This window comes from Ascidiella aspersa, chromosome 9 (genome assembly GCF_963924565.1).
Source record: "Ascidiella aspersa chromosome 9, kaAscAspe10.2, whole genome shotgun sequence".
NCBI classification, from domain to species: domain Eukaryota; kingdom Metazoa; phylum Chordata; class Ascidiacea; order Phlebobranchia; family Ascidiidae; genus Ascidiella; species Ascidiella aspersa.
In genome coordinates, this window is record NC_139455.1 from 12,598,458 (window position 1) to 12,620,268 (window position 21,811).

Consider the following 21,811-nt stretch of genomic DNA (forward strand, 5'->3'; position numbering starts at 1 on the left):
CTTTGGAGATGACATAATAAAATTAACTACCGATGTCACGGATAGAGCATCCACACTTTCGCGAACAGATTTGAATGCGTCTTGCACCACTAAATTAAGCTGGTTCCCTGCGCAGTAAATGTAAAGCATTGATGGGTGAGCTTCTTTGAAACGTTGCTGCAGTCCGGTTATCCCACCTCGCATATTAGCTGCCCCATCGTACGACTGGCCTCGACAAAGAGTTAAGTCTTACCCGACAGCAATTATAGACAAGATTTTATCGCTTGAAACAATGTTGCCGAATCCGTTTTACCAGTTTCATATAAACCTAGAAAGCACTCCTGCACTAAATAAAACTCATTCACGTAACGTACGCAAATGCAGATTTGTTCCTTCTTAGACACATCTATAGTTTCATCAGCTATGATACTGTAGAATCTAGCTTTCGAAATATCTTTAACTACGTCTCGTAAAATGTAATGAGAAATCATTTTAAGCATTTCGTTTTGTTTATCATGACTTATCCACTTTAATTTTGTTGGGCGTTCCAGCCACGAACGCAGGTCTTCGCTTTGCTTTGCAACAAATTTTAAAAGTTGATGTAAATTTGAATTTGTATCGGTATGTCCTCTCAGAGCCATTCCCTGGCGAGCAAGTAGAGTGATGGATGGTGCAAAAATATTTATTTTTTTTCCAAAGCCTTCCTATTTCGCACAAGCAATTTTGTACTCTTTAAAGTAATTAATCGCGCTGCCTCATCACGCTCACCGTGTAACATTTTTGCCCGGTAACAATAAAGATGTGTAGTGTTTACAAACTATACTTGCAAAGTAAAGGATACTACAAGACGTAGATCACTTTTATCGTGCTTAGCAATAGCATTTTTACCGTAACATGACGAAATGGCACTCTGTTTTGCAATGTTGATTTTTCTTTTTTTAAAGGATTTATTTTGCACTTTTTGTACTGCTCTTTTTTAAAACAAATTCTAAGTAACAATCGTACTGAAGTAACTACTAGTTATATGTGACTGACTGACCTTCGATGATTTTAGATAGACCTGTTTAGATAGACTAAACTAGCACTAAAAACTAAACTCATAAGTGATTATATTATTACCCACAATAGCCAATTGTCACGGCGTTTGTTTACTTTCTTTTTGACAAGTTGTAACTTTTACGTCCAAAAAAACAAATGTAGCTTAAGTAATACTGCGTAGAGTTGACCCTAAAACCACTGCAGTTACCCTAAATATTATGCTCAGTTGTGTTGTAATATTAGTCGAATACCGGGTGCGTCAGAGTGACCCTATAACAACGGCGAACTTTTCAACTTGAATTGCTTTTGCACATGAGAAACGGAAAATAAGGATTCCTGTGTTACAGTTGCACATAAAAAAGGAACGGAAAATAAGGATTCCTGTGTTACAGTTGCACATAAAAAAAAGAAAATTTCACTTTTATTCGACGTGTTCAGTTTTCTTATCGCAATGGGGCACTGTACGTCAGAGCGTTTTTTTTTAAATACGACGTTTTATAAAAATGGGTTTTATATATCTGCACGTGCGACGACCTTATACTTTAAAAAATGCGGACACCTATACTACAAGCTAGAAAAGTTTCGACTACGGTACTTTTAGTGAACTGAAACTGTCCTATTTGCTGCATATTTTGCGCGACATATATTGTAGCAATACGAGACAAAATTCCCGGCGTTGCCCAGGTTTATATATTAAGTTTAATGCTACGTCGCCTTAAACGTGAAATGATAGAAAATACGGCGTTGTCTCGACGATGTAAAGTAATAACTCTTGCATTAAACGGTTATTTTAACTGGTGAACACAATATCAGACAACATTAAGCGTTGGCCAAATAATCTTTCGAACGCATTATGTTTCCCATGTTCAAAACTCATTAAACTAAATTATCGCAAATATCTGCATGGCAGCTATTATTTTATAAAAAAGGAGGCTTGTTTAACCTTTTGACGCTGTTTGCTCAAGCTTAAAACGTTATGACTTCGCGACGAGTTTTAAGTTCACAGTTTTGTTGAAACTAAAGCGCAATGTTTGGTATTATTTCAGAAACGGATCGACTCTAAACTAAGATTTGAAACTCACTGGTTTGTGAAAAACATTATGTTGGTTAAGTTAGAACTTTAAGCTTTTGTTTTGGTTAATGATCGTGACCATACAAACAAATGGAATATTGTGTAGTGTGCTTGAAATCGATCGAACAAAAGCCGATAGCGTACTGCACTTGGCTGAGCATGTCACACGTACAGTAGCCTACTACTAAAAATGCTTTTCACTGTTTGTCTGGAATAAGCCTCTATAGCTTTCTATTATTTCTGAGCTCGCTACGGCACGCGATAAACCTTTTTCCCCGGTTTTCGTAAGGTTTCTAGCGGCTTGCGAACATCACAAATGATCGACTCCAGACTTACCAACTAATCTCGATAAATAGATAAAGGTACGGATGTTTGACCTGGCGATTACTCATATCGTTCGTTTACAGCAGGGTTTCCCAAACTGTGGTCCGCGACGACTGCACAGGTGGTCCGTGGCGATATGACAAGAAATTAAAAAGTTACACATATATTTTGTACAGCAGGGGTCAACAACCTACGGCCCGCGTGCCGGATCCGGCCCGGGAATGTAATTTATCTTTTGACAAACTAGACACGAGTCCATTTCTCTTACGTTTTGACTATTTTAACTATGCAAGTGCGAAAATTTTTCGCGGCTTTGCGTTAACGATCTTTATACATCAGGCTTGTTTACGTTATGATGCTGTCATTTAAACTAGATTAGCGCTTCTGCGCTGTGGAAGACTGACAAGTTCCAAAGTGCGTCGCGTACAAACGGAAAACGTGTTCAAAAATATGAACACAACATTTTTAATTTTATTTGATTTTTAAAATGTAATAAAAACTTAAAATTTGAAAAGAAATGTCGGTATACCCCAAAAAAATTCGCGCTATTCGCTCGCCAGGTCCGCCCGGACTTAAATAGAGTACGTTAACAAACACTGAACTAGATTAACCATTTAGGTTATCGCGTTTTCTCAAAGTGGTTTTAATACACTTTTCAATATGAATAACGACGTGTGGACTGGAATTTTGAACCTAACAAACGCTTTTTGTCCCGCTTTGCGGCAACACTTGCGCCAAGCCTCCTTAAAAGTAACTAAACACAATTTTAAGTGCAAAATCATATTCGAAGTCCACCTGATTAACAGTTGTTTTAACATTTTAATAACATAGTCATAGTTCGTAGTTAACATTTTGTGCGCCGCGCAGAGACCTTGGTTTTAGCCCGCGACTAGAAAAAGTTTGCCGACCCTTGTTGTACAGTATGTGTACTCTTTCAAAAATAATTAAATTGCCGCAGTTATTCACAACTTATGGATTTCGAAAGCTTTTGCTATCCAGTATCGTAAATCTTACTTGTTGCGCTTTGAATTTAAGATGAATTATTGATTTAAGCAGAGGGAAGCAATCTCATCCGTCCCATTGATGTTGTCAGTTTTGTAAATATACAAAATTTTATTTTATTTATTTTTTTGCTTGTATTGCGGTCCGCGAAAAAACAGATTCACAAATAGTGGTCCGTGTTCCAAAAAAGTCAAAAACAGCACATCTATCATGTGAACTGTGTGGCGGTTGGTTCACAGGTGAAACCGGAAGCTTTAGTAAGCGATGTCGCTGACATTATTGAGTGCAGTGAAGGCGTGAAATCACAACACATTTGACAATACACAATTGATGCAGTGAAGGCGTGAAATCACAACACATACATTTGAAATGACTTAAAATGTTACAGTTTTTTAGTTGATTCATGACAAGAAAGGTGCCAGGAACTCCAAAAAAAGTCCCTGAAAATGAAAATTGCGCAACACTTCATAATGACGTCATCCATATTCCTTATAGGCTCAAAAATTTAAAGTGATTCTAGACAATTGGTCTCAAATTAAAGAAGATATTATTATTAACAAAAAACTTTTCACTCTTTGAGAACATCTTGATCTAAGTCAGTGGTTCTCAACCGCCGGTCTACCAAATATCTTACAATTTTATATCTCAATTGCAAAATGCAAGATGTTAAAGGCTCCTTGTTGATTAAATTTAGAACTTCGCCAGTTTCGTAATTTGTAGCATTGTGACGTAACATAGAGTTAATTGTTTACTTTAGACTTATCGTACGTCACAATGCTACAAGTGCTGTGCCCAACTGTTTAAACGTAGGCTACAACCCGCTTAAATCTTAAACTTTAAGACCAGTTGAAAAAAACTTCCAAGAGAACCACGTATAACACGTAGGATATCAAAAAGACGGCAGCTAATTTCTCATTAAATCGAAGGTCCACCGGTCCGCAAAAATTGTTTTGAAATTTTACCGGTCCGTGAGCTAAAAAGGTTGAGAACCACTGCTCTAAGTTCTTTCCAGCCATTACCAAACGTTGAAGCATTAGTTGTGGATTGATGTTTTTCGTCACCATCACAACATCAAGTTTACACATAGACTTATGCCCCATAACCTTTACCTGTTGATTTTTCCGAAAATCAATTCTGAAGCATTTTTCGTGTTCATAAATTTTAGGATTTTCAGGCCAAGTAAAAAAAGAAATGAATTTGTTTGTATCGAGCGTATCGCGGTTTTCACGTGCGTTTGACCAATCCTTGTGCTTTTCGTTGCTTACATATTTGATACCAGTTATTTCTTTAATTCTTGAAGAGTTTTATTAAATTTTGTGCATGCTGGTATTGATAAAAACAATGTAATTATTTGTTGCCCCGTCCTTCCGCGGCCTCTAATCAAGCCACCAGTTAATTTTACTCTTCTCATAAAAACTTTTACAAACAAGATCGGTCGAAAGTCCAGCCCAAACGTTATCACTTCTTCTGACCACGTGGAAACCATTTTTAAATTTCGTATAAATGCCTGGATGAGTTTTAAGAAGTTGCTTCAGTACTCAACTATTGCACGTTCTGCTACTATACTACTTGGTCTGCAACAGTCCCAATTGCACACAATAATCCATCTAAAAGCAACAATTTACTAGTACAAAAACTTTATAAAGCCGTTTACGTGTACAACAGCAATAGAACTAGGCTTGTCTGTTCTTTTGCCCAAAAAATGTTGATGTTGCATGTATCTTTACTTGCGTTAGTTAATGTGACGCCATAATAGCATAATTTAGACACCTATAGGTAGGTTACATACAACATTCTATATATTTCAAAAAAAAATTAATTTGGATAAGTTAACTAAATTAAATGTTTTGGGCTTACACTTGGAGACTATTTTTTAATACTCTTTCCAAATGTTTTGCTAAATTTCGAATTTCCCGTGGTAATGGAACTGTTGCCTTAAAGTTGACAGATAGATGTCATTATGACGTCATATGCTCGTCTAATCGTTTTTATTTAAACGACTTTTTTTTCTTTTGAAACTTACCTTTCATATGAGACTAATCTCAAGTTATTAAAACTATTATGAAACTTTAGCCTATATTGGCATGCTTTTGGTTTTGACGTCATTGTGACGTGTTAGAAATATATTTTTCGGGGACTTATTTTGGGGAGTTCATGGGACGTTTCGCGATATGATTGAGCAAAATGACCTTCTGTTGCAATTAGTCCTAGGTTTGAGACTTTTTACACCTAGATTTACTGGCCTATAAAGTAAACATATAAATCTGTGAAATACGAAGTAGCCCTTTACCAAGTTAGTACACCGAAAAGTCATCGCAGGCTCGCCGAATCTGTCGATCTATGATGCAAGCAGAGCAAGCCAGAAAAACAACTGGCCTGCAGTGAGGTTCGAACTCACGACCTCCGGTCAAGCCGGGACCGTCGCTCTACCAACTGAGCTATGCAGGCTCAGAGAGGAGCGAGTCGAGAAACAACCATGCGCCAATACTTGCACATTTTTGTTAGTACAAGCAACTTCACACTGGGGTTTCATCAGTCCGTATCAATCAATGAAAGACACACACAAACATATGTGTTTAATAACATCTGTGATCTAGCCCTCGGAAGTTGCTTTATGACCAACGATTACGGCTTCCGTATCAATAGTACACCGAAAAGCCATCGCAGACTCGCCGAATCTGTCGATCTATGATGCAAGCAGAGCAAGCCAGAAAAACAACTGGCCTGCAGTGAGGTTCGAACTCACGACCTCCGGTCAAGCCGGGACCGTCGCTCTACCAACTGAGCTATGCAGGCTCAGAGAGGAGCGAGTCGAGAAACAACCATGCGCCAATACTTGCACATTTTTGTTAGTACAAGCAACTTCACACTGGGGGATCATCAGTCCGTATCAATCAATGAAAGACACACACAAACATATGCGTTTAATAACATCTGTGATCTAGCCCCTTGGAAGTTGCTTTATGACCAACGATTGCGACTTCCGTATCAATAGTACACCGAAAAGCCATCGCAGACTCGCCGAATCTGTCGATCTACTATTGATACGGAAGCCGTAATCGTTGGTCATAAAGCAACTTCCGAGGGGCTAGATCACAGATGTTATTAAACACATATGTTTGTGTGTGTCTTTCATTTACCAAGTTAGTGAGTAGTTGGCAGTGAATAGTCGACATGGTGCAATAAAACTAAGCTCTAGTTGACACAAAAACACAATTGCAACTCTATGAATAGTCTACTCTATGGGCGCCCGCACTGGGGGGCAAGGGGGGGGGGAGGACACTTGCCCCCCTGGAATTGCAAAATTCGATTCTGGAAAATTTTCTGCAGGCGCCGCTGGTCAACTCCACTGGTCGCCAACCACTTATGGCCTACGTCACAATTTTCGTGTTTACTGCAATTCTACAATAAACAAAACTGGGACAATGATAAACAATATTGAAAATGATATTTTGATTTATTGTACTCTAAGCGAACACAAAAAGTTGTATTAAAAGGCTTACCAGTAATAGTAAATTCTTTCCCCACATATCTCGCTGCACCCCGCGTTTGAGAACCACTTGTCTGCTATACAGCAACGCGTTGTACGCTGCCGCAGTCCTAACTGTCGGATGTACTCAGCTGGCATGTTATGACTTGTCAGCTAATATTTTATGTCTGGCGAGCTTTTTTTAATTGCGTTCACACGAAACTCGGCAACTAAAGTTTGACATGCACTAGACCAGTGATTCTCAACCGGGGTGCCATTTCTAATGCTCAAGGTTACCAAAATATATTTGAGAATCGTTACGAAGTTGAGTTTTGTCCAACTATTACACCTTTTTGTAAAGATTAAAGTGGAAGAGATACAATTATAACTTCCTATGTTGTGCAGGTAATATTACGTTTGCTATACATTCTATTTTTAATCAGTTTCTGCTTGTAGCCTATTCGTTACGGCAGTTAATGCAATGGAAAAAGCTAAACAAAAAAGTTCAAACATTTTGCGCCTCCCCCCCTCCCCCCACCAAAAACAAATTCGGCTGGCTACGCCACTGCCGTTAGCCATAAAAGGCTGAGAAACACTGCACTAGAGATAAACCCTGTCGAAAGTACAATGGGCTACGTCAGAGTTTGTCCTCGTAGTTTTAATGTCTTATGGTTCGTGGTTTGTTGTTTTCAATTATAAAGTAAAATATTTTATTAAAGTTTTAATAAACCTACCGAACGTAGTACGTTAGTTTACTATAAAAATCAGACACACATGTAAAGATAAGTGTAAAAAATCCGAAAACTTAGCTATTTGAAACTAAGGGTTACCATTTTCGAATAGGTAGACTTTTTTGCATATTGCTGACAGGATAACTACTCAGTGACATTAGTAAAAACAGTTTTTCTGTTTTAAATTGTTCACTGTAAACTACAATGGTTCAATCAAAATACTTTTAGGTGCAAGTATTTTTGACCCAATTCTGCACATGTGCCAAAACATAAACCCCTCAATCCTGAAAAGCAGTCATTGTATTACCACGTAATAAATCGTATAACGCGGCACTATGCGACTTTCCTATAATTGTAGCAGATTGCAGATAAAGGAGGAGAGTTGTTGAATAAAACAGAGCCCGGTCGTGCAGTGAAAAACGTTGGCACAAATCAAACCCCTTGGCCTGTTAGAAATTTATTTAAAACAAACGTATTACGAAAAGCAAAGTCATGGTTAAATATTTTACGTTTTTGTGCAATCTCATGGCGTGCCCAATCTTGCCTGGGAATTTAAGATCACACTACTAAAAGACTTACACTACTAAGGAGTGGAAAACAGTGACACAAATATACATGCTTTGGCCTCTTAGACGAGTATTTCAAGTGTTTGACGTTGTTGTGCAATCTCAGACATGCCTAATCTTGCCTGAAAATTCTAGGGCTTAAACAATTTCGTTCGACAATATTGTTTTAAGACCATACCGTTTAATTCTGGTTCAACAGACCTGGTCACCCTTGTAATACTATGATTAGCTCAGTTTTTCGAAACAATCTGGTCCCCATTCAAACATTTTTTCGCTTTTAATATAGGTTGCTGCCAAGTTCATTTAGGTAATTTGTTGTAAATCTATACTTTATAATGTATATTTAATAATACATTGATATAATCGTTACAACCTAAACTAAAGGTTTGCCTTAAGGATTTAATAGTGGAGTGGCCTAAACTAAAACGTGTTGTATTTTTAGGCAAAATTAGGCCTTTACGTGTTTTTTCTTTGTAAAATGATTCTTGTAGGTGTATGTGAATTAAACACACTTGTAAGGTATCCTAACCTATTGGTTTTCTTACCAAAATTACAAAAGTACAAAAACTAGGTTGTATACATGTATTTGCCAATATGTACAATTTGTTTCCTTTAGGGACGGATAAAGAGTACTTTTAATGGAAAAATGTCGACCGTGGTCCTTCAACTGGATGATTTGACTCGTCGGCATTTTGCACTTTTTCTGGGACTTGGTGTTAATAAAGTCCAGCTGCTTGGTAACTACTTTTAGTCTAGTGCAGTGGTTCCCAAACTGTTGTCCGTGAAAAGCTGTTACGGTGTCCACGAATGAAAAATTAGTAGTTCTAAACTAACTTAAAATAAAAATTAAAAAACGTAACCCATGTCGAAAGTTGTTTTCTTCAAAGAGACGGCAAATCATAAAAATAATCGGGGTCCACCACTTAAAAATTGTTAAAAGTTTGAAAACCACTGATCTAGTCAAAAAGCGTTTTTATATGTACAGTGTGGCACTACTTTTAAAGCATTATACAACAAGTGATATGACAAAAGAACGAATTGAGTTTAGTATTTATACAGGTCTTGCTTTCATAACGCTTACTCGTTTTTTCGTACCCCCTTTATAATATTGTTTTGGCAGCCCTGTTTTTCAATCTGGACATAAACTGACGTTAGTAAACAACACGTGGGGTAGGCCTAGTATTGGGCAAACCTTGAAAACAACAAAAAGAATAATTTAGTTTTTACAAAATTTGGCAAAATGTCGATCGCGCTTTCGGAAAAACATTGCCTGCTCAACATTTGTGCAGTACAGGCTCTGATGCTCAAGTTGTAGTACACAGCAACAAACTGTGCAGACTCTTTCGTATACCTCCAAAGTTTTTTTAATGTTGTAACAAGTGGTTCAGAAACGTAGTTCAAAAATAAATAGAAACACCGGTATGCTTTGCAAGAAAAAAAATACAAGCTAAGGAAATACTCATAATGCTTTAAGCATTTTTTACCAGTTTAAATAATTATTAAATCAATGCACATTATTTGAGTTAGGGTGCCCGTTTGCGTTCGGTGGGTCAAGTATTCTTAATGCTATCTCAAAGATTATTTTTTTGTCAGTTTTAAGCCAATATTTTCATTTTATCTCTGCCGGCAGTTTACCTAAAGGTCCAATTAGTGCATTGCTACGACCTCAAGATCTAAAAGTCAGACTTTCCTGCCCTTTTTCCTTAGAACTGCACTAATTCCTGACTGATGGGGTGGTAAAAATAGGCGTTAAACCATTTTAAAAGGAGGATTAAATTATATCTGCTTTTTAAACATGTTAGCTGGCCAAGAAGGGAAGGGAAATATTGCAGAGTTCTTTCACAATAATCGCTTGCTTTGTTCGAATCGCGAAGCAAGAGGCAACAAACTAACAACATGTTGCGTGTCGCGTCGTCTGGCGAAATAGCCGCGCGTGCGACGTTTATCGTGTGAACGCGTTTTATTCTCTCTGAGGCTTCTCTTAGTAAAACATCTTATTGCTCTTGCAACATAACATATTTTACCGCCGCAAATTTAAATGCGAAATGTGGTTGTGATGTAGACCTCTTTGTTAGCATCTGTCTTGCATGTTGATACAACCAAACATATCAACACCAGGCCTACACAACTTAAAATTGTGCAAGGGCTGCAGCAAGCAAAAAACAATTTCGCGGGCCGCATGCTGAAGTTGAATGCATTTTAGGGATGGATATACAAAGTTACCTCATAACAAGACCTCATACAACAATTATTTTTAATAAACACTGATTTTATTTGGTTTAAACCTACAAAACTTTCGATTTAAAGGTGACGTATTAGGCAAATAAAAGAGATTTGTATATTGATCGAAACAACAGACTTAAAGTCTGTTTTAACAGTGATTGCAGGGACTATCCCAGCAAACAATTTAACGTTGCGAAAACGTTTAAAATATATTACGTCAATTCTGACTTTCCTATAACGTTGCACAGAAATGTCGTATGGACGTAATTCTGTAGACTCTAATTACCGTTTATAAAACGATAAATATTACGTCTATTCTATCTTTCTAAAAACGTAAAACACAAACATTTATTACTGACTTTCCTATAACGTTGTACGGAAATGTTATATGGACGTAATTGTGTAGACTATAACTAACGTTTGTAAAACGATACATATTACAAACGTAAAACACAAACATTTATTACTGACTTTCCTATAACGTTGTACGAAAATGTTATATGGACGTAAATGTGCAGACTACCAGAAACGTACTTACAACGCTGTTGCTTTAAAATTTTATTAAAAATCAAAGTTGAGAAAAGAAACGAAACAGTACAACCCGAGGTATTATTCGTGTTTGGAATTGAATGGCATATTAGGTGACCTTCCACGTATACTAAAAAAATATTAGTCTCGCCCAACGAATCTTCATCAATAGCATATTCAATCGGATTCATCCAACGTAGGGGGACTGATGTGCAGGATGAGGACATGTCGCTGCTGGATACCGGCATCTCGATGATATATATCTGTTAGATATACATTTCTATATGATTACGATTTATTTGCTTAATTCAGGGTTGCATAACTTTTTAGCTGCTGTAACGGCCCTATTGATAGTCTTTATTTTTCTCACGGGCGCCAGTAGAATATTTTGACGTCATAACGTGGCGTCATAAACCAATTAATTCTAAAAATACATAAAGTTCGCTAACGACCTCGTGCGAAACCATACAACTTGAAAAAGGTCTAATCGCGTAAAGCGCACAAAATTCGTTTATTAGGTTTAAATTGTCAAAACTTTCAATTCAAATGAAATGGACTTAGCCACATAAAAATAATCCCATATTGCAAAAAAATACCAGCATTTATGTCTTAATTTGACAGAAAATAGACTTATAATTTTTTAGTAACGCGACGCACAATATTACAATTACATCCTGTTACAAATAGTGCAAATGGACTAAAACAGTGGTTCTCAACCGCCGGTCCGCGTCAACTTTCCTGCCGGTCCGCCAAATATTTTACAATTATATATCTCAATTGGAAAATAAGTTGTTGAAGGTTGTATCATATTTAGAACTTCGCCAGTTCCGTAATTTGCAGCATTGTGATGTAACATAGAGTTAATAGCCTACTTTGGAGTGTATGCTACATTACAAGAGTAGTGATATTAGGCCTACCACATGTCCTCGTTTAGGAAGATTTGTCCTCTTTTCTTGAGAAAAATGAATGGTCCTCCGAGGACGCTCAAAATGTCCAAATGTCCTCTTTTTTCGCATTTCGAGTTAGTTGCTTATTAGTTTGCTACTTTTAACAAGACTTCTAGGCGAGACGTTGTATTTATTTCCAAAAAAATATTGTAGCCATGAAACATGCTAAATTTTAGCCATGAAACATGCTAAATTGCTTTAAAACAGGTTTTCCAACAAATTGCCCTATCAGCCCTACCTTCTTGATTGTTACAGCAAACATTGCGTCCGAAAAATGGCATCAAAACCTCACATTTAAAGAGGCCGATTTATAAAGCAAAGGTGTGAGTTTTGGAGGCCTAGCCTACTATCGGTGTTACCATATGGTAGACTATGTTCTTATTTCTTACAGAAGCTTGTTTAGTTAGTCTATAGCAGCGATTCTTAACCGTGGGGCGCGCCCCCCTAGGGGGGCTCCAAGCAAATCTTGGGGGGGGGGGGCGCTCTAGCTCTAAGTTAATATTTAATTTTTGCAATGATTCTAATGGTTTTGTTGGGTTGTACACCACTTCTACAGCGCTGTACAAACTCTGTTTTTTAGGCAAAAAAACATTAAAATAGCAAAAACTTTTCGGGCTACGCGCGAATCTTCTGCTTTCTACTTATGTTAACTTTTTTGAGCACAAAGTCTTTTTGAATGACATTGCATGTTTTCATATCATTGAAGGTATAACGGCCCTATTTAATTACAATTTTGCTAACTTATAAATAAACGATGAAATTCTTCCACCGTTCGAACTATTTTTTATCTATATTTTAAATAATTGGATATCAGGCTAGCAACAGGGGACATTGCCGTTGTATTGTTTGTCATCAAGTCTTTTAAAACACGATAACGCAAAGTTGAATTGTTACGCTTAGATTTTTATTTGCGCTCTACATCGCAGTACCTTACAATTGTGGATTAATTGTCCTCACAATAAGTTTGTTAAAATCAGCTCGTGCACGAGCAATTTATTCTGTGTCCAATGCTAAAAGCCTCCTTAATTTACAGTTTAGCTCCAATTAAACCCAATGTTTTTCGCGTTTGCGCGACCGACGACAGACTTCACTATTTTCAAGTTGTCTCAGTGATATTTAATTGAAAATGCCGATTTGCTAGGAAAATTACTAAGGGGACGCGGCTGAAAAAAGGTTAAGAACCACTGGTCTATAGCATACAGGTGGCTCTAAGCAGATGCTTTCATTTTTCTTTATTATTCTTTAAATTTAGACCACAATAAAGCAAAATAAGATATACATTTTATGCTGAGGAGGAAAATTCAGTTTACTGTTGGGCTACGCCAGAAGTATCCTTGTTTCAAAACAGGACGTGTTAATTTCGAAGCTGAATGCAATACTTGTGGATATGGCACGTTTTTCTCAAACGTAACAGTTCTACTTTCGTTTTACTTGCAGTTCCAGGCAAGAAAATGTCCTCTGTTGGGGTGCTGAAAATATGGTAGCTCTAAGTCAGGGGTCGGCAACCCACGGCCCGCCGATGTAATTCATCCGGCCCGCCGCCTCTTCGACAAATTAGACTCGAGTCCATTTCACATACCTTTTTAACTATTTTAAATACGTGGGTGCGAAAAATTTTCGCGCTCCGCGCAAATGATCATTCTGCTCGCTTTGTTTACGTTTCAATGCTCTCTTTTCAACTAGATCAGCGCTTCTTTACCGTTGCGCCGTGGAAGGCTGCCAAGTGCGTCGCGGAAAAACGGAAAACGTGTTTTCACAGAACTTGTTCTACTATTTTAATAACACAACTATTAGTTAAAATTTTGCGCGGCCCGCAGAATCCTTTCTGAGTTTGATTTTGGCCCGCGACTAGAAAAAGGTTGCCGACCCCTGCTCTAAGTAATATGTGGTCCCTATTCTGAGTAAATTAATTGTAGTAGGCTAAAATGTTACCAATTGTAGAAAAATGTTACCAAATGTTCAAAATCAGTTTAAAAGTGATTGTTACCAATTGTAGTAAAATGCTTCGAAATGTGGTAAAATGCTAACAAATGTTGGAATTTCGCTTTCTGCGTAAGGGAAAACCCGATTCTGCGTCGCGTCATGGCAAAACTGATTCTGTGGCGCGCCAAGCGTGGCGCTCAACAGGATGCAGCAATCTCCTAGATTGGTTAACTGGCCTCTCTCTGGCAGTTCTATATTGGAAAAAATGTTGACAACAAATGGTTTATAGTTAAGGGTATGTATCATTAGAGTTTATTTTTAACATAATTCTTTGGTGATTTACCTACGACTGAATTTTCAATGGAGTTTACTTACCCCTTACCTGTGTTATAGCTGGCCCAACGGGGTGTGGTAAAACACAATTTGTGAAACGAGTAAACCGAAGCTGCAAAATATAGTTTTGTTTTACGGTGAATGGCGGGATTCCTACAAACAAATAACAAATTTCGATTTTTGTGTAAGCGGAAATCCAGATTCTGCGTCGCGTTGTGGCAAAACTGATTCTATGCCGCGTCGTCCTTTGGGCGCTTTATGGGCGGACCGCGACACTGGACAGGATACACCAATTTTCATTTAGTTTTTGTTTCTTATTAAAACTTAAGCACCAAAACACAATTACAAACTTCGGAACGAAATCGGGGGCAATAATGAAAAAACAATGCAAATTCCCATAAAAGACCATTTCCTTTCACGTATAGTAAATTTATTTATAAACACGCAAACCGTAACGTCCTAGATAGTTTTTACAATTTATTTGGAATTAAAATTCGATTACGTAAGCATCAAAATAATGCAAATATAGAAATTCCATCATGACCATACAACAAAATAATATATAAACTACGTTTTGCATCATATTTGAAGGTTGGGCCTCCTACTGGAACTTAATTTTTTTTATTTTAATGTAGCGATAACCTTTAATTATATTATAAGCAGTAAATACTCTATGTTTGCGTTTTTCCAAGCGCGTCACGCCGCAACCGTTTGGTATTTTTCTAAGCCTTACAACCCATTAAAAATATTCAATGAGCATTACACCAAAAACATTTCGATATTTTCGATTACACGTCAATAAGGAATGCAAATATACTGAAGTTAATTCTTAATCTAGAGAAGCGCAAAAATGCTTTGTGTTTATTTTGTTTTAAATTGACTAAACTTTAATTTAGGAAAAATGACTTACATGGGCATACAAAAAGTTTGCACATTGCTTGACTCGATATATTAAACTTTTAAGGTAATATGGCGAACATGATGTGAGAGTCATTGTAAACATGCATCGAAAAAACACGTAATAAGTTAAAGGCACAAAAAAAAAAAAAATTGTAAGTATTCTTGGAAAAAAGTTTCTTACAAAAAAAATTAGATATATTTATTTTAAAACAGACATTACAATAAAAAAAAACAGCATAAAAATGTATTGGTAATTTAAAAAATGAATAGCTTTTACAAATGTGCAATTAGCTTTTACTAAATGTGCAAAGCCCTTTATTGTTTTTTCTTTCCATTGGCGGGCGTTTTTAGTCAGTGATTATAGTCACCTTGTTTTAATGTATATTTTTTCATCTAAAAATACAAGAATATTTGTCACTTTTTTAATTTTTATGGATTCCGTTAGAAATGGTATTATTTTGATATCTTGATTGCGCACATCGCAAACTATATAAACAATGTATTAAGTTTTTACTTTTACGTTTATTGCATGAAATGGTACCAGGTGAGTAGTTAATCTACATAGTACGTAAATCCTTTTCATCTCTCGCTTCCATCGTTTGCAACTAATGAATCGATATCGTTTAGTTTAGAAAACAAATCAATTCTTCAGCAAAGGATAAAATATATTTTTAAACCAATGTTTTATTTATCTAATCAACTCCACCCACATAAAAAATGTTTTGCTTAAAAAAATGGATTATATGGTGTATCTGAAAATATAATGTACTTAATAAACTCACGAAAAAAATTACCCTGTTAGACTTTCGTAAGTAAATGTCAATTTAAAAACAATATTCTCGAGACAATACCTTTGTTAAAATTTTCAGAAAAAAAACCTTTAGGAAGTTCCCCCAAAATACCCCCTTTGGGAAGTCCCCTAAAAATAGCTCTAAGTTGTTACCCCTATAAATTTTCTAGAAAGAACCGATGTGAAAATGTTTTCCTAAGATAACCTTCCTCAAAATAATGATCTTCTTAAAACGTTTTTCGAGATAGAAATTACTTGCAAACAATCTCCATATAAATAACTTTGAGAAAATACACTAACATTTTCTGAGAAGAATGCTATCGGAAATATTTCCTAAAATTGCGATTTGTCAAAGAATGCCCATTGAAAATAAAAAAAAACCTTCTAGTAACAGAATACTAAAGTTTTCTTTGTATGTAGGTCCTTCTAAAACTAAAAAAAATTATCTTCGACACAGTAATTTATCTTCCACGAAAACAACCATGAGAAAAACACAAATGTAAAACCGATATGTAACACATTTCAATTGCATTACTGCAGTGATAATTTGGGCGTAAATTGACTAGCGGTAACCTTTTCTGCACTGCGGACCAGTTAAAAAATAAATCCCCCTTTCGCATCTAAGCCATAAATCAAGGCGGGGAATTTTCGGCCGATATCTGTTTTTTCTTGCAGAAACAGCTGGTTAAAACTATAGAACACGCGACGTATACTAAACCACGAACCATAGTGAAATTAATACTATTTAAAAGTAATCCTGTACACAAAACTCTGAAAATATGATTTCGACAACTGCTTGAAAACTGGTATAATTTAAGAAATCTGTATCATTTATAAGAATATGGCAATCTTTATTTTTTTTATGTGTGCAGGCTGCCAGTCATCTTCCGAAGATCTTTTAGCACCTATAAACGCTTACGAAATCGTTTCTCGAACACCAAACACCTCGATCGGCAGTGAATCGTGTGCATTTTGTTTAAAACAGTTTTTTGAAAAAAAAAAAGATAAATTATTATTTGTACCCCATCCGTGTAACCATGTAAAACTGTGCTTGTTTTGTCGTGATAGAGTTGAGTGTCGCTATTGTCGTGCTCCCTTTTGCTGGGCAACATGTCCCGTGTGCGACACCAGAATGCAAAGATAAATAAGTTTATTTGTGTGTAGCAGTTTAGTTAGTGTTTTAATAAATTTGAAAGTCCCACCGTAAAGCTTTGGTGATGATATTATCATAATATGATAGTTAAATATCTTGGTTTGCTTCGTATCGTCATGTATGTTTACAAAAAGTAGTTAGCTTATTTGGTTAGTAGGACTTACTCTATTTCTATTTGACTTATGTATACTTACTATATTAAAGCATTGACTGGACTTTCATTGTAAATATAATACAAAACTTTACATATTAATATTAAAGATTATAGTCTATCCTTCTGCATATAGATTAGCCATTTTTTAACTTAGCGACACGATTATTACGTCCACTCTAGGAAAGTTAGCAAGGAAGCGGCTCACGCGACCTGGTTGAATCCCACCACTGGTTACTTTACCTGGTAATCTGGAAATGTTAGTATAAAATTTGTACATTTTAGGATAAACTTATTTTACTTCAATTCTAGGATGACGCACGACAATCCTAAGGTAGCTTTTACAGATGGGCGGCCTAGTTTTCCCTACAAATTTGCTTAACTTATGAATTAATCTTTTATAGTAGTTCCTGTAATAAAATTAGTTATGCCGAACACGTAATACAAAACTTGCACACAGTTAGGCTATGCAAATTCATAGCCGTACGGTAACCAAGTAAAATAGGTTTAGCTCAAAGGCGTCGTGCGTTTCATCGCGCCCTTCAAAAACTAACATTTGGCAACGATTAAAAGGCGTTTTTCTTTCGCCTTGCGCGAATGGAAAGCATCTTTGTAAAGTAGCTTTTGAATTTAAAGGAACACCTTTCCAACCTAAAAACTGTAACAAAATAAACGAACTGTGTGGTGTTCTTAGGGTTGCGGATTTGTTACGTAACTTTGTCACGTTATGACGTAACTTTGTGATGTCCGGTTAAAAAAAAAATTACATGCGTCCCGTGAATAAAAAACGGATTCCACGACTGGTTGTTATCAGTTATAGTTCTTCTGCATGGGTTTCTTGTCAAGTTACGATAGCCATCAAATTAATTATTAGGCTAACAAATGATTAATACTACAAAAATAGTAAACGTCACGCTTGACATAAAGTAATATTACCTCCTTTTGTTAAAATAAAATACTTCAGTAAACAAATTTGAACACGTGTAAGGTTCGGAGTGGTTTCATATAGGAACACACAATAAGACCTACAAAACAACGATTTCCGAGGCAGTAATATCCACGACAAAATAAAATGTATATTTGTCGTGTTATGTCCTAATTTTTTTTTATAAGGCCTAAATGGGGAAAATACCGCATAAAACTGTACGGGGAGGGCATGGGACGATCGGGGGACATCGGTCTGGCATCGGTCATTTTGATGTCGACGTTTGGACGCCCCATAGTTTGTACTGCCTCGTTGGGACGCCGCTTGTTTGCCATTGGATTGTTTTCCCCTGGTTGAAGTTAGTTGGCTGTAATTGGGTTAGCGTTGGAATTATTGGGACAGTTAGTCATACAGATAGGGGCGGGGATTTGGGATTAGATACCGGTAAAGGTTGTATAGGCCTTATTCTCGCCAATTATAGTTTGTTTCTATTTCAAGAGAACTTTGACTTCCGACGTTGATGTTTTTCTAACTAGAACTTATGGATAGAGCCCTTTCATATAGGCTAAGTAATACTAAGACGGACTATCAGTCATAGCTTGAAAAAATGTTTTATATTCAGCTTACAAACAGAAATAATGTTGCTAATACGAATCACCTATTCTCTTTTCTAATGAAAGAAATTTAGTTAAACAGTCATACATTTAGTGAAAACGAACAAACTGTGGTCTGATTACTTATTTTTCGAACCGTATGTCAATTTATCACTTAGATAAAAACTTAGTAAACCCTAATCTTTGTAGCCTACAAACTTGTCAATTTAAGTGGTCAGTTTTTTTGCGCTGTATTATTGTATTACCACCTTTATATTATTTTTCTTGTTTTGTATTTCGTTTATTATGATGATTATCCTATAACTCAGTTTAACCGCGTTTGGTAACATTGGAGTTATTTCACAAAACATTTTACTACATGGCTTATACTATACTAGAAGAAGAAACAAATCCAGAAGTGGTACGAAGCCGTGTTTACTTAAACTATAGCTTTACCTGTTTTAACAGGGTAAATGCATACATATTTTAGCTCAAACGGCGCCGTAAATAGGCCTACTCTACCACTCTCCAATTTACACCTTTCCAACTTCAAAGTTTAACGTGATACGCGCGATATATGTTTATTGTGCTTGCCACAAACTTATACGATGTTGTTTTATAAAAACGTGCAGCTTTAGGAGCATATGGTTCACAACTAATTTGCTAAAATATCTCGATGTACGTCGTCTCGTTTAATCCGGGAAGTTAAACCTAATAAACTCCATTTCTTTTAGCGGTTTGCGCGAACGTCCTACCTCTTGTAATGTATTGACTGCAGTTCGTTTGCACACTGTCTCAAGAGTTTCAAAACAATCATAATACAATAAGCGTAAAATAAAACATGGTTTTAAACTGGTATAGTCATTAATTGATACTATAACACACTGCAGCCAAGATATTCATGATGTCATGTACCCAAATAAATTAGTGGGACATTTTTTCACACTACCTCAACCCCACACCCACACTAAGTATAGAGGATTATTAACACAACTTTCTGCGTAAAAGGCTTGAATAAATAAATACAATTAGATAAAATTATCTTGTTTACTTTTTTGACGAAATGTTTTCACAATTAACAGGCAAAATTACTTATCATAAATACAACGATTTTAATATTTAAGCAATCAATAAAACACCAGATAATAATCAGATATTAAGGTTGCGAAGGCTTGCTTGAAGATCACAACGGTTTTAGGGAATGACACAAGCTGAAAAGTAATGCAAGTTATGACATATTTGGCAATTTACTGACAGTAGTCAAACCATAGTTTTAGTTTAACCAAAAATATTTTTAATCATATCCATTTTGGTTGGGTATACGGTAGCGTCGCGCCGTTACATTTTATATTTACCTGGCTCCACAGGGGGACAATCTAGTGTATTACATGGTAGGTCTCCTTCATACGCGCTGCCAGTGCACGACCCCTGTCCAATAAGGCCACCTAAACATTGACGAACTCGAGACATCACTCCTCCTCCACATGTTTTTGTACATCCTGACGTAGTGTATTCGCTCCAAATTGCACCTAGACCATACAATACATTAGGGGTGGATCCAGAGGAGGGTACAGGGGATGCCAAGGTCACTCCCAAACTATAATTTTTGCTAATTCTAAATATTTAAATGCAAAATGTTTGGTACTTGCAAGTTCGCGTGCCCGTTCTTTGGTTTTACAGTATGATTAGCCCATTTCAACTGATTCGTTTTTAGATTTTCTATACATAGCTCGCAGTTTCATTTTTGCCTTTTCCATATGTCCATAGCCTAGCGTTGTGTCGACTTAGCCTTAGACCTGGCGTGGGGAATTATATTTAACCGCGGGCCCTATGAGACTTAAGCGAATATTTTGAAAGAAGCTGAACCTCAATCTAACCCGAACCTGTAAAAAATGGTATACTGCAAAATGACGTCACAACTCTATTGTAAAGATTCAACCTAAACCATGTTCGAATTTGACGTTTTCAAAATATGTATCAAAAAATGTTTGGTGATCAATACATGGCAAAGTAGATAAGTTTTATTCGTTGACCTAATTCGTATCATGATGGTGAATTCACAGGCCAACAGAAGTTTTTTTTAAAGGCATGATATATTAGATCGATTTAGGGCAGGGGTTCCTAACCTTTTTACGATCTCGTACCACTTGGACGCTCTGTACTGTAGTGTCACGCGTACCACTTCTTGCAGAACAACTTATTTGATCGAATAATATTTTTATCTATATATAGCTCACAACTAGCATTATTCAACGCTATTTGCAGCTTAAAGGCTTAAGCTATTAAATAGGTAGATGATATTTATCAAGAGCAATCATTTGACATATTTAACGCCCACTGTCCCACAGCGCTGTACGGTTTTCAAAGCAACTGTGCTCCTTCATGACAATTAACATGACCTGCATTTTAAAGATCGTAACGATACGAAACAACCTGAATAGTTACGTAACAATAAGAATAGCCTTATTTTGTTTATGTGGACAAAATTAGTTAAACAAAATATACAGTTGTAAATCAGAGTTTTTTGTAAAAAAAGACTAACTCGCGTACCACTTGAAAAACCTTGGCGTACCACTAGCGTTTCACATCCCACAGGTTGGGAACCCCTGATTTAGGGGTATATTAGGGGCGCTGAGTCCGCAAATGCCATTATTGCATTTTCCTACATATACCATGGAAAATGTGTGCTAGTGAGTAACATAGGTTAATAAAAGCTGAAGCGATGTGAAGCAACTATTTAATTTTGCCCTAATGTTAATATGTCTGGCACAATCGTCTCTCTTGGGAGATAAATAAGGTTATCGTAAAAGTTATCAGCTAATGGCTATTTTGCTGAATATACATTAGTAGGCTCAAAGTAAACATGCTTTTTTTAAGTCAGTATATAGATGGTGTATGAAGTTGTAGATCAAGATAAATGCTGGGCACCCCACACAGTCTGCAAGTATTGCACTGAAACTTTGCGCTTATGGACTCAAGGTAAAGTCAAATCTACGCGATTTGGAATACCTATGGTTTGGCGCGAGCCTAAGAATCACCATGATGATTGTTATTTTTACATGAATGACATGACGGGTAGGAACCGCAACAACAAGAAGTCATGGCACTACCCCAACATTGACTCTGCTTTACGGCCAGTTTACTTCCCTGAAATTCCTGTTCCC

At 36.5% G+C, this 21,811-nt stretch overlaps 2 protein-coding genes across 4 annotated transcripts in view; one reads left to right on the top strand and one right to left on the bottom strand.

The window, feature by feature from the left end:
* Positions 1 to 17,351, top strand: part of LOC146133036 (uncharacterized) — a 104,025-nt gene extending 86,674 nt beyond the window's left edge. For 2 of the 3 annotated variants that reach the window (XM_083397309.1, XM_083397310.1), the window contains exons 9-10: positions 8,798 to 8,918; positions 16,698 to 17,351. In XM_083397309.1, coding sequence (XP_083253435.1) covers positions 8,798 to 8,918; positions 16,698 to 16,969 — 393 coding nt within the window. In that variant the 3' untranslated portion in view covers positions 16,970 to 17,351. The remainder of the gene's footprint in view (positions 1 to 8,797; positions 8,919 to 16,697) is intronic. The other variant, XM_083397311.1, reaches the window with a different exon arrangement.
* A 2,375-nt stretch (positions 17,352 to 19,726) lies between these two features.
* LOC146133041 (semaphorin-5B-like) overlaps positions 19,727 to 21,811 on the bottom strand; it is a 30,530-nt gene continuing 28,445 nt past the window's right edge. The window contains exons 7-8 of the mRNA XM_083397525.1: positions 20,003 to 20,176; positions 19,727 to 19,858 (exon numbers count right to left, since the gene is read on the bottom strand). Of these exons, the coding sequence (XP_083253651.1) occupies positions 19,842 to 19,858; positions 20,003 to 20,176 (191 nt within the window). The 3' untranslated portion in view covers positions 19,727 to 19,841. The remainder of the gene's footprint in view (positions 19,859 to 20,002; positions 20,177 to 21,811) is intronic.